Source organism: Pangasianodon hypophthalmus, chromosome 16, assembly GCF_027358585.1.
Source record: "Pangasianodon hypophthalmus isolate fPanHyp1 chromosome 16, fPanHyp1.pri, whole genome shotgun sequence".
In the NCBI taxonomy this organism is placed as follows: domain Eukaryota; kingdom Metazoa; phylum Chordata; class Actinopteri; order Siluriformes; family Pangasiidae; genus Pangasianodon; species Pangasianodon hypophthalmus.
Window position 1 is genome coordinate 4742219 of NC_069725.1, and position 19637 is coordinate 4761855.

General features: G+C 39.2%; 1 protein-coding gene across 3 annotated transcripts; it reads right to left on the bottom strand.

The window, feature by feature from the left end:
- Positions 1-215: 215 nt before the first annotated feature.
- pan2 (poly(A) specific ribonuclease subunit PAN2) lies at positions 216-19269 on the bottom strand. 3 transcript variants are annotated; one of them, XM_053240823.1, is made up of 26 exons: positions 19127-19269; positions 18453-18723; positions 15466-15635; positions 15246-15366; positions 13990-14067; positions 13270-13540; positions 12383-12728; positions 12077-12173; positions 11099-11218; positions 10582-10701; positions 10062-10190; positions 9723-9919; positions 9090-9238; positions 8802-8905; positions 7915-8013; positions 7588-7661; positions 7212-7353; positions 6986-7123; positions 5901-5960; positions 5732-5822; positions 5487-5644; positions 4655-4798; positions 4130-4309; positions 3880-3973; positions 3526-3726; positions 216-2761 (listed from the first exon to the last, which is right to left on the bottom strand). In XM_053240823.1, exons 2-26 carry the CDS (start codon positions 18708-18710, stop codon positions 2727-2729), a joined length of 3576 nt encoding a protein of 1191 aa, XP_053096798.1. In that variant the 5' UTR covers positions 18711-18723; positions 19127-19269; the 3' UTR covers positions 216-2726. The 3 variants fall into 3 exon arrangements, with proteins under 3 accessions (XP_053096798.1, XP_053096796.1, XP_053096797.1); XM_053240821.1 differs by having other exon boundaries at positions 7579-7661; XM_053240822.1 differs by having other exon boundaries at positions 7579-7661; positions 18453-18720; positions 19127-19263.
- Positions 19270-19637: the final 368 nt, after the last annotated feature.

Consider the following 19637-nt stretch of genomic DNA (forward strand, 5'->3'; position numbering starts at 1 on the left):
GCCAATTCATGTGTAATGATGATCAAATCCTGCACACACTGTGCACTTTTCAAATGCAGACTGGATGATCAAACATGCAGAAAGAGAAACGAAGACAGATTTCAAGCCTTTTAGCTTTACTGTTATGTTTATATGTCTATAAACATCAGCTATCCATCGTGGAGTATATTTATTTCTTACTCCTTTTCTCCCAGTATTAATGATACCAAATCACCCAAAGTGTCAAAAATGTTTATTCAGCTGCCTCATTATCAAAGTATACATCATGGTTACAAAATACAAAAACACAACAGTTTGTTTGCTTTGGCTTCCTGTACTAACACCAAAATTCAATAAGTGCAATGTTTGACTGTACAGGAAGGTCAAAGCAGGAAAAGCTGAGGCAAATTTGCCCCAGTACTATGTGTAGTCAGCATAGAACCAGGAATGAAACATACATCATATGATGGATTTGTGATGCTGCACTGATAGAAAAATCGGTTTATTAAAAAAAAGTTAAATCTCAAAATCTTTGCATGTAATGCAAATTCAAAGATGTCACTAATAGCCATTATCTTCAAACTAGACTGGATGTGGATAGCTCACCCAATTCCAAAATGCTGGTATTGTTTAAGAACACCACAATTTGAACATTTCTTAAAATGCTTATTTTGAGATGCTTAAAAAGTGACTCCAACAACACCAGTAAATTGCGGAGTTGATGAATGCAGATGTAAATATATGCAGTTTTGGCCCAGTGATGTGGTAACTGTATCAGCCCTGGGTATAATTCCAATCCTTCACTTACATTTACATTTTTACTCATTTAAAGCAAGCATCACATTGAACACTCTCTCTCCCAGTTAAAATAATGTAACTTTGCAATGCTTTTGGGAAATTCAGCCCAGATCATTAGCACAGAGTCTTAAACACTCAGCCTCCATGTAACATCTAAAAGGGATCATCTGAGCAAAAATTACATTTCCACAATTTCCCCCTTACCACAGATGTCATCAATTAGCCAAGACGTTTCACACACACTCACCCTTGAGTCTATTATAAATCTATTAAAATCAAATTAATAAAGTGAACTGAAATATTATCAGAGTTTCAGGACGTTGCTATATAAATTAAACTTTTTTTATTTATTATACAGTGTATTTTAAGTGTCAAACATGAAGTCAGATATTGAACTTCTTGACAACAAACTGAGGTGAGTGTGTGAAGATTTTGTCATGAAGTTTGCATGATGCTAAACTGGTGGCTACATGCCACCCTGGATATAAAAAGTCTACGCACCCCTGTTAAAACTGCATTCATCACAAAAATCTGCTAGATAAATCAAGTCAGATCTTTTTCCACCTTTTATGTGATACAGCACCCAACAAAAGTTAAGGGAAAACACAAATAGAAATATTTTACAGAAACAAAGAAAAAGAAAAATGTACAATAACTAGTTGCGTAAATGTGCACACCCTTGGAACATGTGACTGTGCTCAGAATTAATCACATTCAAAATACAGTTCAACTTTATGTAATACACCTGTCATCAATGAAGTGATTAACCCCACATAAAGATCAGCTGTTTCCTGTAGGATTTTCTTGACATCATCTTCCAACTGATGGAAGCCATGGTTCACACAGACCTTATAAAGCATGTACAGGATGTCACTGTCGAAAAGTATCGACCAGAAGAGGAGTACAAAAGAATTTTATCTGCTTAAATCACCTAAAACCATGTGGCAAAATGTATTATGGTCTGATGAGAACAAGGTAGAACTTATTGTGTGTAATTCTAAAAGATATGTTTGGCACAAAAACAAGACAGCTTCAAAGAACACCATACCCATAGTGAAGCATGGTTGTGGCAGCATCATGTTATGGAGCTGCTTCTCTTCACCTGGGAATCTATTTTGGCACAAACCTGCAGACCTCTGTTAGACAGCTGAAGAAAAATTTCACCTTCCAGAACAATAACAACCTAAAGCACAAATCCGAGTCAACAAAGGAATGACTCCAGAAAAAGATCAGCGTTTTGGAACGGCCCGGTCAGAGCCCAGATCTAAACTGACTTGACTTGGACTTGAAGAGGCTGCAGTTTGACAGATGTGGAATAAAACTGTCAAATCATGCTAGTTGGTAGACACTTAGCCAAAAAGACTGAGTGCTGTATTACAGGCATAAGGTGCTTTAACAAAGTATTAGTTAAGGGGTGTGCACACTTATGCAACCAGATTATTTCAAGTTTTTTTTTTTCTTCCCTAAAACATTTCTATTTGTTCTTCACTTTAATTTTTTGGTGGCTATATCACATTAAAGGTGGAAAAAGATCAGACATGATTTATATTGGTTTCATTTTTTACATCATAAAAACCTGCAGTTGTAACAGGGGTGTGTAGACTTTTTATATTCCCGGTACATTAGCTTTGTAATCCCGGTGCAAACGTCTGACCAAACATGTTTTGTAAAGTGAAAATTGTGTACTTTTTTTTGTTCCTTTAAACCAATCTAAGGGAACAGATGCCAAATGTATAATTTTTTTTCCCAACTGCATGTTCACTTTTCCTTAAATAACTGGTATAAATCAGTGTTTGCTTTTCCAGTGTTTGTAACAGCAAGACAATGAGCATAGTGATAAACCGGCTGGCTTTGTCAGCAATATTGAGGACTCCTGGATGGATGAGTGAAGAATAGGGAGAAGTCCATTTGGCTGGAATGTTACATCTGCCAAAGGAATTTCACTCTGATCATAACCCGAGCACTGAGGGGAACACAGCAGTACCTGACAGAGGCATAAAAAGAAACAAATTAACACTGAGGCAGAATCGTGCTCAAACGAAATTAAAGCCAATAAAAGACAAGTAAAGCAAATTATTTTCCTATAAGAACACATCATAAAGTGCTTTATTCCTCTTATACCACAGCAATCCCAAGTTTTTTGTTTATTAAAGGATGATGCATCATACTTTTATCAGTTTATAGTTACATTATTGTAGTTCTCGTTATCACTTTGTAAAAGCTATAAACAGTCGTTCCCTCACCAGCCTTTCTTTCAAACAGTTTATGATGATTAATTTAGAAAATCAGTCATCACCTTCTGAACAAAGAGAAGGTAAAAAAAAAAAAAAATTATACCACAGCACTGATGAATTCTCAAACATACAGTGCAGAATAATTACTTTGTGAAAACTTTTCTGTAGTCATACATGTCCAGTTTATAGCTGGCTCAATTACTTTGTTGTCCTTAAGTTAGATATGAGTATATGAACAGTAAGTTAAATTTAATTAACTGATCACTATTTCAGAGTGAGCAGGCCTGTGTAATGTAGTGTACAAAATCAATCACTTCAATCAAAATTCTGTTCCCTATAATAGTGCTCTGTGTGGTGCTCCTGATTTTCCTCTGTAGGGAACAGTGAGTAGGGTGCATTTCTGAATGCAGGACAGGTTTTGTTCTGTGAAACTGCTCATAGTATCCACCAAATATCCAAATTCCAAATATCTCCATGTACTGATTGACAGTTACATTCTGTTCAAGGTACGTACCTTTGGGGCTTCCCTGGCTGTCTGCCGAGTCTGACTCTGGCACTTTCCAGTCTAGCTTACGTCCTTTTTCATAAAGGCCCTTCAGTACTTTCCGGAACTCCTCCTGCCCACCACGGCTCAGCTCTAAGTACTTCCTGTACAGCTGCAGAGCGGTGCGTGCGTCCTCTATACTGTCATGGGTCTCACTCTGAATGTTTAAGTCTAAATCAGATAGTCAAATATAAAGAACTGGACTGAGGAAATGATGTGCGTCTGTAGCAAAAGCAAAGGTTCCATCATAAAATACAGTACAATACAAAATGCTGTGTTACAGTATTTTGTAACAGAAGCTTCAGGACACTGGAAAGCACCTACCCAGGAAATACCAGGCAAGGAAACGCAGGGAGATCATTCTTTTCCTGGGCATGTGGAAGAGGTAGACTGTGTCTATCACCTGGTCTTTCAGGACCTAAGCACAGTAAGCATGTTATTGTTATATTATGTAATAACTCGCTGAGAAAGTAGCACTAAAAATAGACTGGTCAATTTACTGACATATTTTACACTTGACACTTGATGTCAGCTTACAGAACACACACAGCAAGAGGATATGCATCAAACTCACCAACAGGTTTATGACTCGGAAGTCTTTCTGTAAACCGTGGCCAACAAAACGAACTCCAGTGTCAATAAGGAAGCGGAGTTTGAGGTAAGTGGACTTAAGAGTGGTTAAGTGCTTAGAAGAAATCTTGGCATCCAGGTCACCAGGTTTGATTCCCGAGTACTGAGTCAAGTAATCAACCACCTAGAGCAAAAGTTAGGGAAATTTTTATTTTTTTTTTTAATGAAATGAAAGTGTCCTAAAGTGTATTTCTGTTTATACAGGGTGTTAATGGGGCTATTGGGAAATTGGGGAAGTAATGAAAAAAAATCAATATATGTGCAGAACATATTTAAACAAAATGCAAAACCAAGGCTTCCATTTTTCAATTTTGTGAAATTTGTAATCATAATACATCAATCCTTATTCGTTATATCCCAATACATTTTACTATACAATATAAATTGTCTACATTGAAACATAAATTACGGAATCAGCTTAAATAATCAAGCTTCATCACTGTCAGCTCAAATTCACTAGACGCCTCACCTGCTCCTGTGTTGAAATGTAATCGTCAATAAAAGGAACCCCCTCATTGGGCCCCTGTCCCCTCACACAAGTAATACGAGCCACAGACATCTGGCTCGGCTTTATGGTGGACTTGGTGCCATCGCTTCGTAGCTCCGCCTCTTCCTGTTCAACCGCAAATGCAAAGATTCCTCAGCGAACATGCCATGAACATGCACAGGTGCAGAGAGTTTGGGTGTGATGTTTCCAAACACATGTGTATACCTTGACATATATACCATTAGCATATATACAACACTTTAGAAAATCATATTTACATGCAACAGCATAATTAAATGTATAGGTTATTAATGATGATTTAGAAAGCATGCACTGAAAACCTCAGAGAAACTAGTTACTCGTAAAAAATTTTTTATTTTTTTTAAACCACATTTTCCCCCCAATTTGGTCATTTGCTAATTCCCACCAACCAGCTACCAGCCAGACAGGGCGAAGGCTTGCACATGCGTCCTCCGAGACACATGAAGCCACTTCATCTTTTCGAACTGCTAACTCACGCTAAGTCACAGCGCACCTGAACACCTAGAGGAAACCATTATCTACAATCTTCCACACACATGAGCCAACAGATGCCCATGATTGTTTAGTGTCACTCAGATTGACAGGGGAAAGAGTAACGCCATCCCTCGTAACCAGACCGCAGGAACAATTATGCTCTCTTGTGCTGGTTGTGGTATCATTGGGATTCAAACTAACAATCTCAATCTGAAAACAGAGTGAAATCTTTTCTGTTGTACCACTCAGCAGCTAGAGAAAAGGGGTTTAAACAAAACCTAGAGTGCTTTTCACTGACCTGATTGAGCGTGACAAACTCCGCATCCAGTCCCACAAGGTCTCCAGCCTGAGGCATCTCACTCACCATCAGAGGGATGAAGGTGGCGTGACTCTTCCTCTGTTTGCGGGCCAGTGATGCTTCTGTCAGCAGCACATTGGCTTCAATTGGATTTTTTACTGTGGATGATACCAGAGTATTTTAATTTTAATTAAAATGTCTTTGAGATGTGTGAAATAAAAACTTTTCATGGTGAAAAATCTTACTGCGCAGGTCATATTTAGTATGGTAGTTCCTCTTGGCATAGTAAATGATGGCCGGCACCTTCCAGCTTAAATCAAACTGAGCCGCTTCAGTCTGAGGGACACAAACGCTTTCTCAGGACTCATTTATTCACAGAAAAGAACATTTACATTTAATGTGTATTCATATTACCTTATCAATGGGCTCAATCAGGAAGTCATTAAACAGGTACCACTGCTGATGTGTGACCCCCTATATAGGGACAAAAGCTTTTATTCAGTACCTCTGACAAAACGAACATTTTGTCACTGCTGCCAAGAAAAATTCTAACTAATACACTATATGGTCAAAAGTATGTGGACACCTGACCATCACACCCATGTTCCCATTCCAAAACCATAGGCATTAACACAAATTTAGCCCCCCTTTTGCAATTATAATAACCTCCACTCTTCTGAGAAGGCTTTCCACTAGATTTTGGAGCATGGCTGTGGGGATTTGTGCTCTTTCAGACACAAGAGCATTAGTGAGGTCAGACACTGATGTGGAGTGAGGAGGCCTGGGGTGCAGTCGGTGTACCAGTTCATCCCAAAGGTGTTCAGTCGGGTTGAGGTCAGGGCTCTGTGCAGGACACTCGAGTTCTTCCACATCAACCTTGGCAATCTATGTCTTTATGGACCTTGCTTTGTGCACAGGGGTATTGTTATGCTGGAACAGGTTTGGGTCTCTTAGTCCCACTGAAGAGAAATCTTAATGCTACAGCATGTAAAGGCATTCTAGGCAATTGTGTGCTTCCAAATTTGTTGCAACAGTTTAGGGGAGGCCCACATATGAGTATCATGGTCTTGTAGTGTAGCACAGGCTGATATTAAGGAAGTAATGAAGGACAAGGTAAAATTTCCAGGGGCAAAGTTCTTGTGTAACATAACAATAAAGATATATAATTTCCAACAAAATGCAGCCGCATTTAGGCGTTTTATCATTAAAATCTCTGTAACATAACAACTAGATCCACTGCACCTTTTGGTCAAACCTGGTATAACATGCTAACTGTTACCATTAAAGCCTTCAACTGTTTTTTTTTTTTCCCATCAATATGTTTATCTATCTATCTATCTGACTGCCTATCTATGTATCTATCTTTCTAGTTTATCTATCTAGTTTATCTGTCTGTATATCAATTTAGGGCTCTCTGTCTATCTATCAATGTCTCTATCATTAATCATTACTTTCAAATGACAGCCTGAGCTGAGATTCACAAGCACAGGGTGTCTGACCTCTTTCCTCTGGTGGTACGTCTCTCCCACTTTGATATGAGCCACCAAGTTTCCGCCTGTACGGGAGTCGAGAATGTGAGGCACAGTGACCACCAGGTCGTATACAGCAGCTCCCTCAGACTCTTCCTCTGGACTTAACTACAGTATAAAAAAAAAAAAAAACACTAAAATAGCACAATGCACATCATATTTTGTATATTCTCTATATGTAGAGGGACTTCCTTACCTCTTCTTTCTCGGACCAGCTGCACACCTCCAGACCGTGTGTCTTATTAATGCACATCTTTAGACTCTGTGGAATCCACACATGCCTCAGGTCCTCTGCTCGTGTGTCAAAGGTTAAACCTTCCACACTGTAGACCTCATCCCTTTTCACATCAACATCAGAAGTACATTAATAGCAATAATAAAAGATATAGGTCAGTATAATGTCATGACTATGAGTAGGAACTTGGCTGCCATGAAAAGACTCATAACAAGCTTTTATTGATATTTTATTCTGATCTGGTTTTGAGGATTTTGATAATATTTCTAAATAACAGTAGTGCATATACAGTAGGATGTCAGCTAGGTGCAGTGTGTTTCAGTATTACTCTAAGCACCACTCTGTAGGAAGAGGCTCTTTAGGCTTTGGTGGCTCTGCAGCTTCTTTCTTCAGTGCTTTGTTGAATGAGTACTGCAGATCAAAACAAAAATGGTTACCGTATTTTAACAATAAAGAGTCATTCGCTAAATCTGACAGGACACTAAACCCCAGGAACCTGAATCTGTGATTGCTTTCTAATCAGAGTTCAGCTAGTGTATCAGTTCTATCTGATACCTTGGGTTTTTTTTCCAATTCAAGATGTTGCCAGAGGTTTAATACATCAAAGTTGTCTGTATCACAGGATCCTGTGTACAGATTTGTTGATTTGGTGTGGAGAGCTCACCTCAGCTTGGGCTTTCCAGAACTCTGCTTCTTTCACACTGTTCACCTCACAGTTTACCACCAACACATCAGGCAGACAACGGATGTTCCGTGTCTGCACCTGCGCGCACACACACACACACACAGACACGCACGCAGACACCACGGTATTTACAGCAGAATCTGCCAATTAGTTAATATCACTAAGAGTTTTGTCCATTTTGTCCTCTAGAAGGAAGGGTATGTTAAGTATGTTTTATTCCTCAGCAGCCAATGATTAAACTTTTTATTAATTACAAAATTACAAGTCATACCTTTTCACCTGTTTATAGTTGCATTTTTGAAACACCTTAGTTACTGTTATTAATTATATTATAGCAGCTATAAACAGTCGTTCCCACAGAGGCATCTATTTTTTCCTCTCTTAAAGTTAATAACACAAAAAACATGTAGCTTCTCATGTTACTGAGAAACTGTAATGCGTAAAACTCCTCTGTCCTGAAAGGATTTTCTTCTGACTGTCACAAAAGTCTGCCATTGTATACTCCTTACAGAAACCTTCACTATACCAACAATTACACACGTTTTTTTAAAATTTATGTGTAGTGTATGCCAAACAAGTCCCAGTGCAAGTTGTTACTGTAGAAACTATAACATATTACAACAAGAGCAGTTATAGAACTATTGAAACTATAATGTATTACAACAAGAAAATATAAAACTTGAAGCCAGAACTATTGTCTGAGCTTCTGTTAAAGGAAGTATAAATCAACAACCTTCTGACAAATCAACAATTCAACAAGCCTGTAGTGTGAGAGTTAATGAAGTTTACAGTTTGATCAGGCTGTATACTGATGAGTGAGAAAGAAACAGAAATATACACAGACTGATAGAGTGAAAGAGACTTACTGTAGGCTGATATTTTTCACAGTTTTCACACCAGGCCTGTGTGCTCTGCTCCAGACAGATGCTCTTCTTCAGGATTTCAGCAAAGTCATATTCTGGGAACTTTTCTATAAAAAAAAAAATTTTATGTCATGACTCTAGCTGATGCAGTCTGTTTTATTAAGATCTCTAGCTTGAGTTAATTAAACTTATTCCCTGATGAATGTGTGATGATTCCCTGATGAATGTGTGATGAATGCCACTGTGTGTGTGTGTGTGTGTGTGTGTGTGTGCACGTGTGTGTGTTGTTACCAAGGGAGTTCTGCTCAGGGTATTGCATAGTGAAGAGCAGGGTGAGTGAGGAGCGCACCGTCTCCTTTCCACAGCGACAGAGACTGCTGTTCTCCACCTCACAGCCAAACAGCCTGCCGATCACCGACTCCCCCGAGGAACCCAGCGTACTGCAAACACACACACACACACACACACACACACACACATACACCAGCCTTTATCATTTACATTCTCAGAATTTTTTTTTTTAATTACATTTAAGTGCACCAATACAAAGAGAAAAGCTGAAGCACTAAAACAAAACAAACACAGCCACTGAGAACACACAACAAAATTTTAATAAATGGTGATATTCTGTAAAAAAAACTATACAGACTATACATCATACAGCAATACAACTGCTCATTCACCTATTTCTAGAAAACTGAACACTGCATGATAATGTTGTCTAAGTAAATATAAAATGGTTTTATATCCTGTAGTCCTTCATATCTAGTCGATATCCCCGACAGCTTTTATCTTTCTGTTCTCCAAAATCACATCTCAGTTGCACACTTCCATAAGAAATGAATGGTCACCTGTCACTTTATGACTTGTTCATGTAAATGTAGCATGATGTTCATGGTGCAGGTCTGTGAATGGGGCTCTCACCTGCTGGTCCCTCTGTAAGCCTGAGGTCCTTCCTGCTCCTGAGTTTCCTGATGAAGCTGGGTGAGGATGAAGCAGTTCCAGCTCTGGATTAGGCGACCCAGCCTGGCCTTCCCCGTCTGCTCATCAGAATCAGCCAGGATCAAGCCGAGAGCTGACGCTTCAGGAATTGTCCGGAATGCCCGTAGGAAATTACTGGCCTGGAGGGAAAAAAAGGATTTTTCCTGTCATTGCAACATCATCTTTTCCTAGTACTACTAGGAAGAACGAATGCAAGCAAAGTTCCTCGACTACGTGAGATTATATCACGTATTTTATCGTTAACTGGTAAGAAGAGTGTACCTGGCAGGGGTCTCCTCTGCTCAGATCCAGCATATGAAAGAGGAAGCCGAGTTCACAGGCCAAACAGAACTCCTTCTGACACAGGTGATTCTGCACCAGGCATCGAATTGGCTCCAGGAAATACAACACCTTGCCAACAAGGAGAGAGAAAGGTGATCATTCTGAGAGATCATTCACTCCCTTGTGTAAAGCTGCTTTGAGACAATGACCTTTGTAAAAAAGCACTATACAAATAAAAATGAATTGAATTGAATTGAATTCATTAACAAAGGTGAAGACACTGATGATTCTCAGAGAAACCTGTGAATTTCCAGGATTGTTTCATCAACAGCAAAATTCCCATGCACATTGTTGGTTACTTAATAAATTGTTGAAAGATTTTAAACTTCTTTGGGCAATTCCTCAAGACAATTCCTCAAGCAAAATAAATAAATAAATAAAAATTACCATGACTAAAAATTCTTGAACCATGATTCTCATATACAATTGTAAATCCACGTTTAGGTGAACATGTTCCTACCTGGATCATGCAGTTACAGTAAGCATTGGGAATATGTGGCTCCAAACCAGCAAACAGAGTTCTGTTGTAATGCTTGAAGTCAAAATCCTCCAGACCCAATTTGGAGTATTTGATGGTGACCTGATGGAGATAGAGATGTTAAGTTCTGATTTACCTATATAAATAACTCAAATATCACAATGAATTCATCACTACACTCACACAGGAAGCCTCAAAATGAAATTCGAGGACGTTCAAGCACTGATTTTTACCCAAGAACTTCAAGTGTTGTCTTTGTGGAGCACAGAAAGTGAAACAATTAAAAATACATACATTGGCAACCTATTTCAGTTATTTCTTTACATAAGAAGCTTTTTCCAGTGTGCGCATTCCCAAAATTCAAGCATTTTTTGTAAATCCTGCCATTCACATCCCCCGCGCCAACTCATGAAAACCTTCATAGTTAATCGATAAGCTGAATCAGGTGCATCTGAACAGGGAAAACAATAAATCATATTGTTTTAAGGGACAGCAGTACCTTTCTGTACTTTTTTGGCACCATGTAAAGGTGAGGCTCCTCATCTCGTCCAATTGGAGATTCTGGAACCTGGTTATAGCTGTCATACTCCAGCTCCACCTCCTTTATCTTATAAGGAACCTGACAAACAGACACACACAGAACAGACACGAAAAATCAATTTATGAGTATGTACAGGTTAGAGATGCACAACATACCACTGCATCACAATATTAGCCACTGCAATTCCAATATCACGAAACCCTGCGATATGCAAATGTGACCTCTAACAAAACGAAGAAACATATTTTTATCGTATGTGAGCATGCAACCATCTCAGAGGTCCCAAAGTCAAATTATGTCAGGCCAATCTTTAATGGTGGTGCATTAACGCATTAAATTTAAATTCAAATGGAACATACTTCTGGTCATCTGCTAGTACATATGTTTATTCTGCTGGACTTTATTGCAGCAAAAAAAAAAAAAAAAAAAAAGACTTGTGGTCATCTGCTAAGGCTCCATCAATAAACTTTTCCAAATTGCTACTTTTCTTCTGCTTGAGAAATTAACATAACATATGACATCCATCAACAATCGGATATATTTTGGCAAATATGAACTCCAATATGGGATTATATTAAAAATATGTATATATTTTTAGATATTCATTCATGAATCATATTATATTTACTGTATTACTGTTTAAGCCATCTGATTTTCAGCACATAATGTTCATTTTGTATCTCATAGCCTTGTCCTCTAGTCTCTTTTTGTTTGTATGACCCCATACAGTTTCTTTCTGAAACCCTTCCTGTAACCTCCCTATAATTTTTTAAAAATAAAATTCTGTATGTTACAAATACAAAATCAAATAAGCATTATCACAAATTTTAAAAATATAGACTGAACAAACTCATCCCAGCTTTCCAGTTGTAAAAACTATGTCATGAATAACGAATCAAATTTAAATTTAGATTGTGAGGATATAGAGTGCGGTACCTGATTTCGGGGGCGTGTGCGAGGGTTCGGAGCGTATCCAATAAACCCAACAGTCTTCATTGTCCTCAAAATCTCTGGGTCAACTGGAGGTGCGCGTCTGTAACAGAGGGAAAGTTGGCACATTGCTATATACTGCTAGTAGACAGTAGAGGGCAGAAATGTTCAGCAAACCACAACCAGCTGTATTTCTAATTTTAAAGACGAACTCTAAATAGTTTGCAGCACTAAGCCAAAAATCCTAAGGACTACTTCATTACCCTGACAGACACACATGAGAAAGTTAGAGAAAGTGTGTATGAGCACTACCTGGGGCTGGGAGTGACGAGGTTGCTGGGCCAGTCTGAGAGCAGAGGCTCTGTGCTGGTGAGTGGCATGGGCACCAGAGAAAGTGGCACCAGCTCATGGTTCCAGTCCAGCTGGGGCAGCGAGTCCACGAGGCATGGCAGTGCCAGCTCCGTCTCTCTGGAGTAGTCGTTGAAGGAGACGTCGGGGGCGCTGGACCACAGGTGCACACAACCGCCCGAGTCTCCGAACGCCAGCGCCTGCTTACTGCTCGACACTTCGAAGCTCATTAGCAGCTGGCCCACTGTGTTCACGTGGAAAATATCAGCCAGGTTGGCCAGACCTGTGGGCTCGCAGAACTGACACTGACCTGCAGGGGGCACCAGCAGACAATTAAAAACAACATTCAGTACTACAAAACAACAGCTGGTAGTCTCATAGCAAACGCGGGTAGATCAGGCAGGTACATAAACTAAATGCAGAAAATATTGGAATTATTTAGGCATAATACAATAAGTTTATATATGAGATTTTGAACAGTATGAAATATTATATCTAAATTTAAATCTATCCATTTATATATCTATATCTATCTATCTATATATCTAACTATATACAGACACAGAAAGAAAGAGAGAGAGAAGAATAATAAATGTGCCTTGATTGGGTGGGTTGACACTGGAGACTCCTTCCATAAATATTAAATAAACATCTCACTACAGAAAACCTCACAATATCCATGATATCATTTATTGTAACACTGATATTACATCGTCATATAAACCATGACCTGGTGCAGGATAACATAAAAGCTTAAGGGACAGACATAGAATTATGCTACATGTGGGAAAGTGACCAAGCCAGCACTTCTGTTTATTCTGTACATGACATACTATTGGGCAGCGATGTACCTGTCTGGGAGATAATGGCCAGCCGGGAGGTGTAGGTGGGGATGAAGCGCAGGAACAGCGGATCTACATGCACCTGCAAAGGGGTAACAGCTCGCATCATGCGTAGGTCGTACACCATTAGGAAGCGATCGCATGACATGCCGTTGAGGCCGCGGCTCGAGAAACCACACGCTGCCAGCAGGTTGCCGTGCACGTCAAAATCAGAAAGGCTGCCCGAGAACGCATCAAACTCGTGCTCGATTTTAAAGGTGCGCAGATCTCGCAAAGACACCTGTCATGTCAGGAGACAGAAGAGACAAGAGGAATGTAGGGAAATGTTAACACATTTCACTTGTACAAGATGGCAGCATAATCTCACAATATTGTCCGAATGTAACACACCACAGGTTTTCGTCCCACTATGTTAAACAAACAGAGAGAAACAATGGCAGGATTCTTAGCCTTTCCCCATTAAAAATTCCACCCTTTCCTTTTCAGTACATTGTCCACATTTCCTAATTTTAAACTTTCCTGACTTTCTATGATCAGCTTTCTTGCTCACTTTGAAAGGTCAAGAACTGTGTCACAAACCTGAAATGTTATATGCACTTGCATTGTTTGCATGAGAGAAAACTGGTTCTTGGAAAGTCCACATATTCAAGCTCCTGTCCCAAGAAGATGTCCCTTTACAAGTTTTCTCACAACATCATACAGGCACATCCTGTTTCTCTTTCCTCTCACCTTTCCTGACGTATGTCCACAAAAGAAGAAACGATTAGACTGCCTCATGATGGCCACGCCAGGGATCTCCACGGTGAACTGTATCGTAACACACCACAAAGAGAAAACACACATACAGATGCCTTCATTCATTACTGTGAAAAGCGTGTATATAGTAAAAAGAAACACAAAAAGCTGTGTCTAAGCTGAAGACAAAATCAAAGTTTTTTGATGTCATCATTTTTTTTTACTCTAATCCATATTTAATTCCTATGTACCAATGAATAACAAAAATAATATTTCATCATTTTTCAAATGTCCACTGATTTAGATGACAGTCATTTTCTGGAACATGTTTTATTCCTCTTAAACCACAGCAATTTGCCAAAATTTACAATTTGCTATTTATTAATGAATGCCATGTCATACTTTTTATCCATTTATAGTTACAATTAATGTTTAATGTTATTTCTCTACATTTGCACTATAGAAGCTATAAACAAAAATGTGTATAAAAAAATAAATAAATAAAGTCAGCACAAAGTTTTCTGCCACTGGAAAGTCTTTAGGACAGAGGGCATTGTGGTTTCTTGGTACCGTGACAACGTACTTTTTCTGTCTTGTCAACTTTAAGGAAGTACTCGCTCTTGGAGTTAATAAAATTATGTTATTATTTTACCAAAAAAACCACAATGTCCTCTGTCTTGAAAAGTTTCCAGTGGCAGAGAACTTTGTGCCGACTTCATGATTTTTCGTGCATGACAATTTTTGTCTTAATAACTTTAAGAGTAAAAAAATAAATAAATAAATAAAATAAATAAATTAAAAAAAAAAGAGGCTGCTGAGAAAATGACTTTTTATAATGTAACTGATAACTGTAACTAACTTGTTTTGTGTATATTCCACAACCGTAAATGTAAATGGATAAAAAGAATAACTTGTTGTTCTTTAATAAATTTTTAAAATGGTTAGTGTTGGAAATTACTGCGGTACAAGAGAAATAAAACACTTACTATTTCATGCCAACCCATTGTTGATTATTTTCCTGTGACAGCAAACCACCTCATATTTTATTAGTTATTTTATAACTAGCGAGCACTTGTGTAATATGTATGCCATCATAAGACATCATTTAGACCCATGGCCCCTTTTTTTTGCATCTAGAACCCATGCCCCTTATTTTTTCATTTTACCCAAATTAAACTATATGCATTTTGTTCAAGACTACAAAACATTTCTATAACGGGATATTGAGTGCACATGTAAGGTCGTCTCACTTTCTGCGTTTCCTGTACGGTGTTCAGATCCACCTCGGTCACATAGTTCTGCAAACCTCCCAACAGCAGCGTGTTATTGTCAGTGAGCAGCAAACTGTGCATGTCAGCACCCTCCTCCATCCTGGAACATGGCAACACACATACACCTGTATATATTATATCAGTCATGAGGTTACGCCCTCTCACTTTTCAATGTCAGTGTGTTTAAGGTGAAACTCACGGGTAGTCGAACATGACGAGGCCTCCGCGGGTAAGGCACTTGAGGTTACTCTTAGTCAGAAACAGGACGCCGGTGTCCATGCTCTGAATATGGCGAATGTCATCAGCCAGGTGCACCTGGAAAGAGGAGTAACGCCCCATTGTGGGCCCAAAAAAGGAGCTTGCATGTCCCTGTGAACGGATCAAAAGAAACAACATAAATGCCCTGACTGACAACACATCTGTGAAATTATACAATATTAATATTGGTGATTTTTATCTCATGTATTTCTATGATTAAAAAGCTAACTTTTAAATATCATGTAAATGAACACTTTCCATAACAGGGATGCACTGAGTATCCGTATCGGATCAGTATGAAGATCGGATTTGACATGTCTTCCAATCAAATTCAATTTTCAATTTCAATTGTATTTATATAGCATTTTTACACTGTCACAAAGCAGCTTTACAGAAATCTGGCTAAAGATTCATAAGTAGATCTCTAATGAGCAAGCCAACGGTGGGATTATGAGTCAATACTCCTCCACAACTGCATGGTAACGAGTCAAAGTTTTCCCTTTAAATGTATAGTATTCTAGCGAAGTTATCCACTGAAGAAAGGATGAGACTTGCACATAAACTGTCTCAGTTAGTGCAATCTTTACAAGGCTATCAAAGTAAAATTAATTTCCCTGCTGTTCAATATAAACGTATGTGATGAGCTTTCCTTTAACTAATAATCTCAAATTTTCACAACTCCACACATTTCATGTTGCCACAGATATCTTTTGGGAAGCCAATTAGGGCATCTATTTTGTTCACATCAGAGGTTATTTTAAAACAATTGACTTATTTCAACATTAATTCACTATATCAGAATTCCAGTGGGTCAAAAGTTTACATACACCAAGTTGACTGTCTCTTTACACAGTCAGGTAGATTACAGAAATTAATGCAATCATTTTTACATGCTTCTGATTGGCCAATTGTCATAATCAGGAGTTAACTGGGGGCTCATCTGAGGCCTTTAAAGCCAGTGCCTTTTTACCTTTGAGACCATGGGAAATCCAGGCAACTCAGCCAAAACCTCCAAAAAATAAAAAAAAACTGTGGACCTCCACAAGACCGGTTCCTCCTTATAAGCAATTTCCACACAACTGAAGATACCATGAACAAGTACAAATATCTATATGCAAATATAAAAATTCTGGCACCACACAAACACAAACATTCAACTCCCAGGGATGAACCAACTTTGAGTTCAACTGAACCCCAAGGCAACAACAAAGGACCTGGTGAAAGAGTTGGAGGCATCAGGTACCAAAGTATGTACATCCATTAAGAGAGACCCACATTGCCATGGCCTGAAAGGCTGTCGTGAAATAAGAAAGAAAGAAGCCCCTACTACAAGACTGCAATAAAAAGGCAAGACTGAAGTTTGCAGGTGATTATCAGCCTTTTGAAGGAGTGTGATCTGGTCAAATGAAACAGAAATTGAACTGTTTGGCCATAATTATCAGCTCTATGTATGGAGGAAAAAGTTTGAGGCTTTTAATCTGAAGAACGCCTTCCCGACTGAGAAGCATGGAGGTGGCAGCATCATGTTGTGGGTGTTTTCTGATTAAAAAAAAGGGACTTCTGCATGTCAGAAAATAGATGACATCATAAGAAAGGAGGATTATCTAGAAATACTGAAGCAACAGTATTCACAGGAATATTCAGGAACATTCCAATGCCTGTACGCATATAAACATTGTATTCGGAATATGGCTGCAACCCGAATACAGACCTTAAACTGAATTTGATGTGTTGAAACGTAACCAGTGATCCTAAGCATACCTCCAAGGATGTAACAAAATGGCTTAAAGCAAACAAAGTGAAAATATTGGACTGGCCATGACAAAGCCCTGACCTTAAACCCATAGAATATTTGTGGACTGAACTGAAAAGACATGTCTAAGAATTGAGGCCCACAAACCTGACTGAGGAGGAATGGGCAAAAACTCCAGCAAAGTATTGTGAGAAGCTTGTTGAAGGCTAACCCAAGCATGTGACTGAAGTTCAAGTAATTAGAAGGTAATGCCATCAAATACTAATAAAGCGTGTGTAAACCTTTGACCCGCTGATATAGTGAGGGAATTGTAGTATAGTAAGTAAAAGAAGAAAGGGGGAAGTGGTAGTTCAGTGGTTAAGACATTGGACTGCTGATCAGAAGGACATGAGCTCAAATCCCAGCACTGCCACGCTGCCGCTGCTGGGCCCTTGAGCAAGGCCCCTGACCCTCACCTGCCCAGTTTTATAAAGTGAGATAACTGTACGTTGCTCTGGATAAGGGCATTCACTGTAAATGTAATGAAATAAAGCTGTCTCTTAGTTATTATATTGGACTTATGAAAATAAAGTAAGATGTCCTAACTGTGTGGATGAAAGGTATAGTAAAATGAAAGTGTGGAGTTGTGCAAAGTTTGAATGCCAGGGTGTATGCAAACTTTTGGCCTCAGGTGCACATTTGCTGTGTTCCAGATCATCAAATACTAATAAAGCGTGGGTAAACCTTTGACCCGCTGATATAGTGAGTCAATTGATATAGTAAGTAAAAGAAGAAAGGGGGAAGTGGTAGCTCAGTGGTTCAGACATTGGACTGCTGATCAGAAGGACATGAGCTCAAATCCCAGCACTGCCACGCTGCCGCCGCTGGGCCCTTGAGCAAGGCCCCTGACCCTCACCTGCCCAGTTTTATATAGTGAGATAAGGGCGTTTACTGTAAACGTAATGAAATAAAGCTGTCTCTTAGTTATTATCTTTGGACTTATGGAAATAAAGTAAGATGTCCTAATTGTGTGGATGAAAGGTATAGTAAAATGAAAGTGTGGAGTTGTGCAAAGTTTGAATGCTAGGGTGTGTGCAAAGTTTGAATGCCAGGGTGTATGCAAACTTTTGGCCTCAGGTGCACATTTGCTGTGTTCCAGATGCTCATGAGAACAGTTCTGGACTGGTGTCAGTTACCCGGTGGTTCCCGATCCACAGCAGCTCTTCGTGCAAGTCGAAGTGGGTCGCTGTGACTGGAACTCCGACCTCGGACGCCACGCTGTGCAGCTCGGAGTACATGCCCTCGGCCACGGGCACGGCCATGGCGTCCGGGTCCAGCTCCACGGCCTGCAGCAGCGCCGGGTCCAGAGTCGAGTCCAGCCCGGGCTCCAGGCCTCCGTGCAGGCCGGCCGCGTACTCGCCCAGTCCCGGGTCCAGACCGTCGAAGTTCATCATGAATGTGGTCCTGCTGATGAAAAGAGGAATAATCTTTTTTTTCTTTTTTTTTTTTCTTAAAAACACACCCAGCGTATATGAACAGCTGGATATGCAAATTAACTTTAAAACACAGCTGCTTCTGATTCTGTCAGTTCCAACCAGCAGCTAATTTAGTTTACCTAATTAATATTAAAATATCATTTATCTTATCAAGAGCTGCCTAAACGTGAGCTAAAAACTAATAAAAAAAAATCATCACAAAACTCACATCTTAATACTTAGCAAACTAGCCTAGCTAACTAATACTGAAACCATATAACGTTAGCATTAGCATCAACATAAACAAGCTGCAGCGCATTTTTTTTTTCACAAAAAAATCTAATTATTTAATTAAATGCGTACTATAAATCTAGTTCACAAGACAAATTTCATACCTGGTCAGGCAATTATCATACTTCCACAATACAGTCGAGATTAGCCCAGCTAGCTCCTACATGCACATCCTCATCATTCAAAACAAAAACACACTTAGGCTCAATCCCAAATGCATCCTTGCTCCCTATATGAGTGCCCTAAATACATCGTGAAAGCATAGCTTTTACACCCTGTAGTGCACTATGTGTCCAATAGGGTGGTTTTTAGGATTCGGCCCTGAGTTCTACTTCCGGGAGAGGTCAAACTGTTCCTAGGTTGCTATCATACAGAGTTCACACACCTGACAGACTGAAAGCGGTTTCTTTAGTGCATTTGATGCGATTAATCCAAAATTCAAGTGCACTACTAGTAATAAATAGTCATTATTTTATACCTTATCTAGTGCACTTATGTACAGAATAAGGAGGCATTTGGGATGCAGCCATTCTGAATGCACACCTGCTATTTCCTCACTTTGTCCAAAACACTTCATGAGCTCTTTTTTACAATTTCTGAAAGGTTTAATAGTTA

Coding starts and splice junctions, on each gene's coding strand:
- pan2 (XM_053240821.1), bottom strand. CDS start 18,710: ATGATGAACTTCGACGGTCTGGACCCGGGACTGGGCGAGTACGCGGCC. Junction 15,636..18,452: donor TGTGGATCGGGAACCACCGG/GTAACTGACACC, acceptor ATCCGTTCACAG/GGACATGCAAGCTCCTTTTT. Junction 12,729..13,269: donor GGCCATTATCTCCCAGACAG/GTACATCGCTGC, acceptor TGCCCCCTGCAG/GTCAGTGTCAGTTCTGCGAG.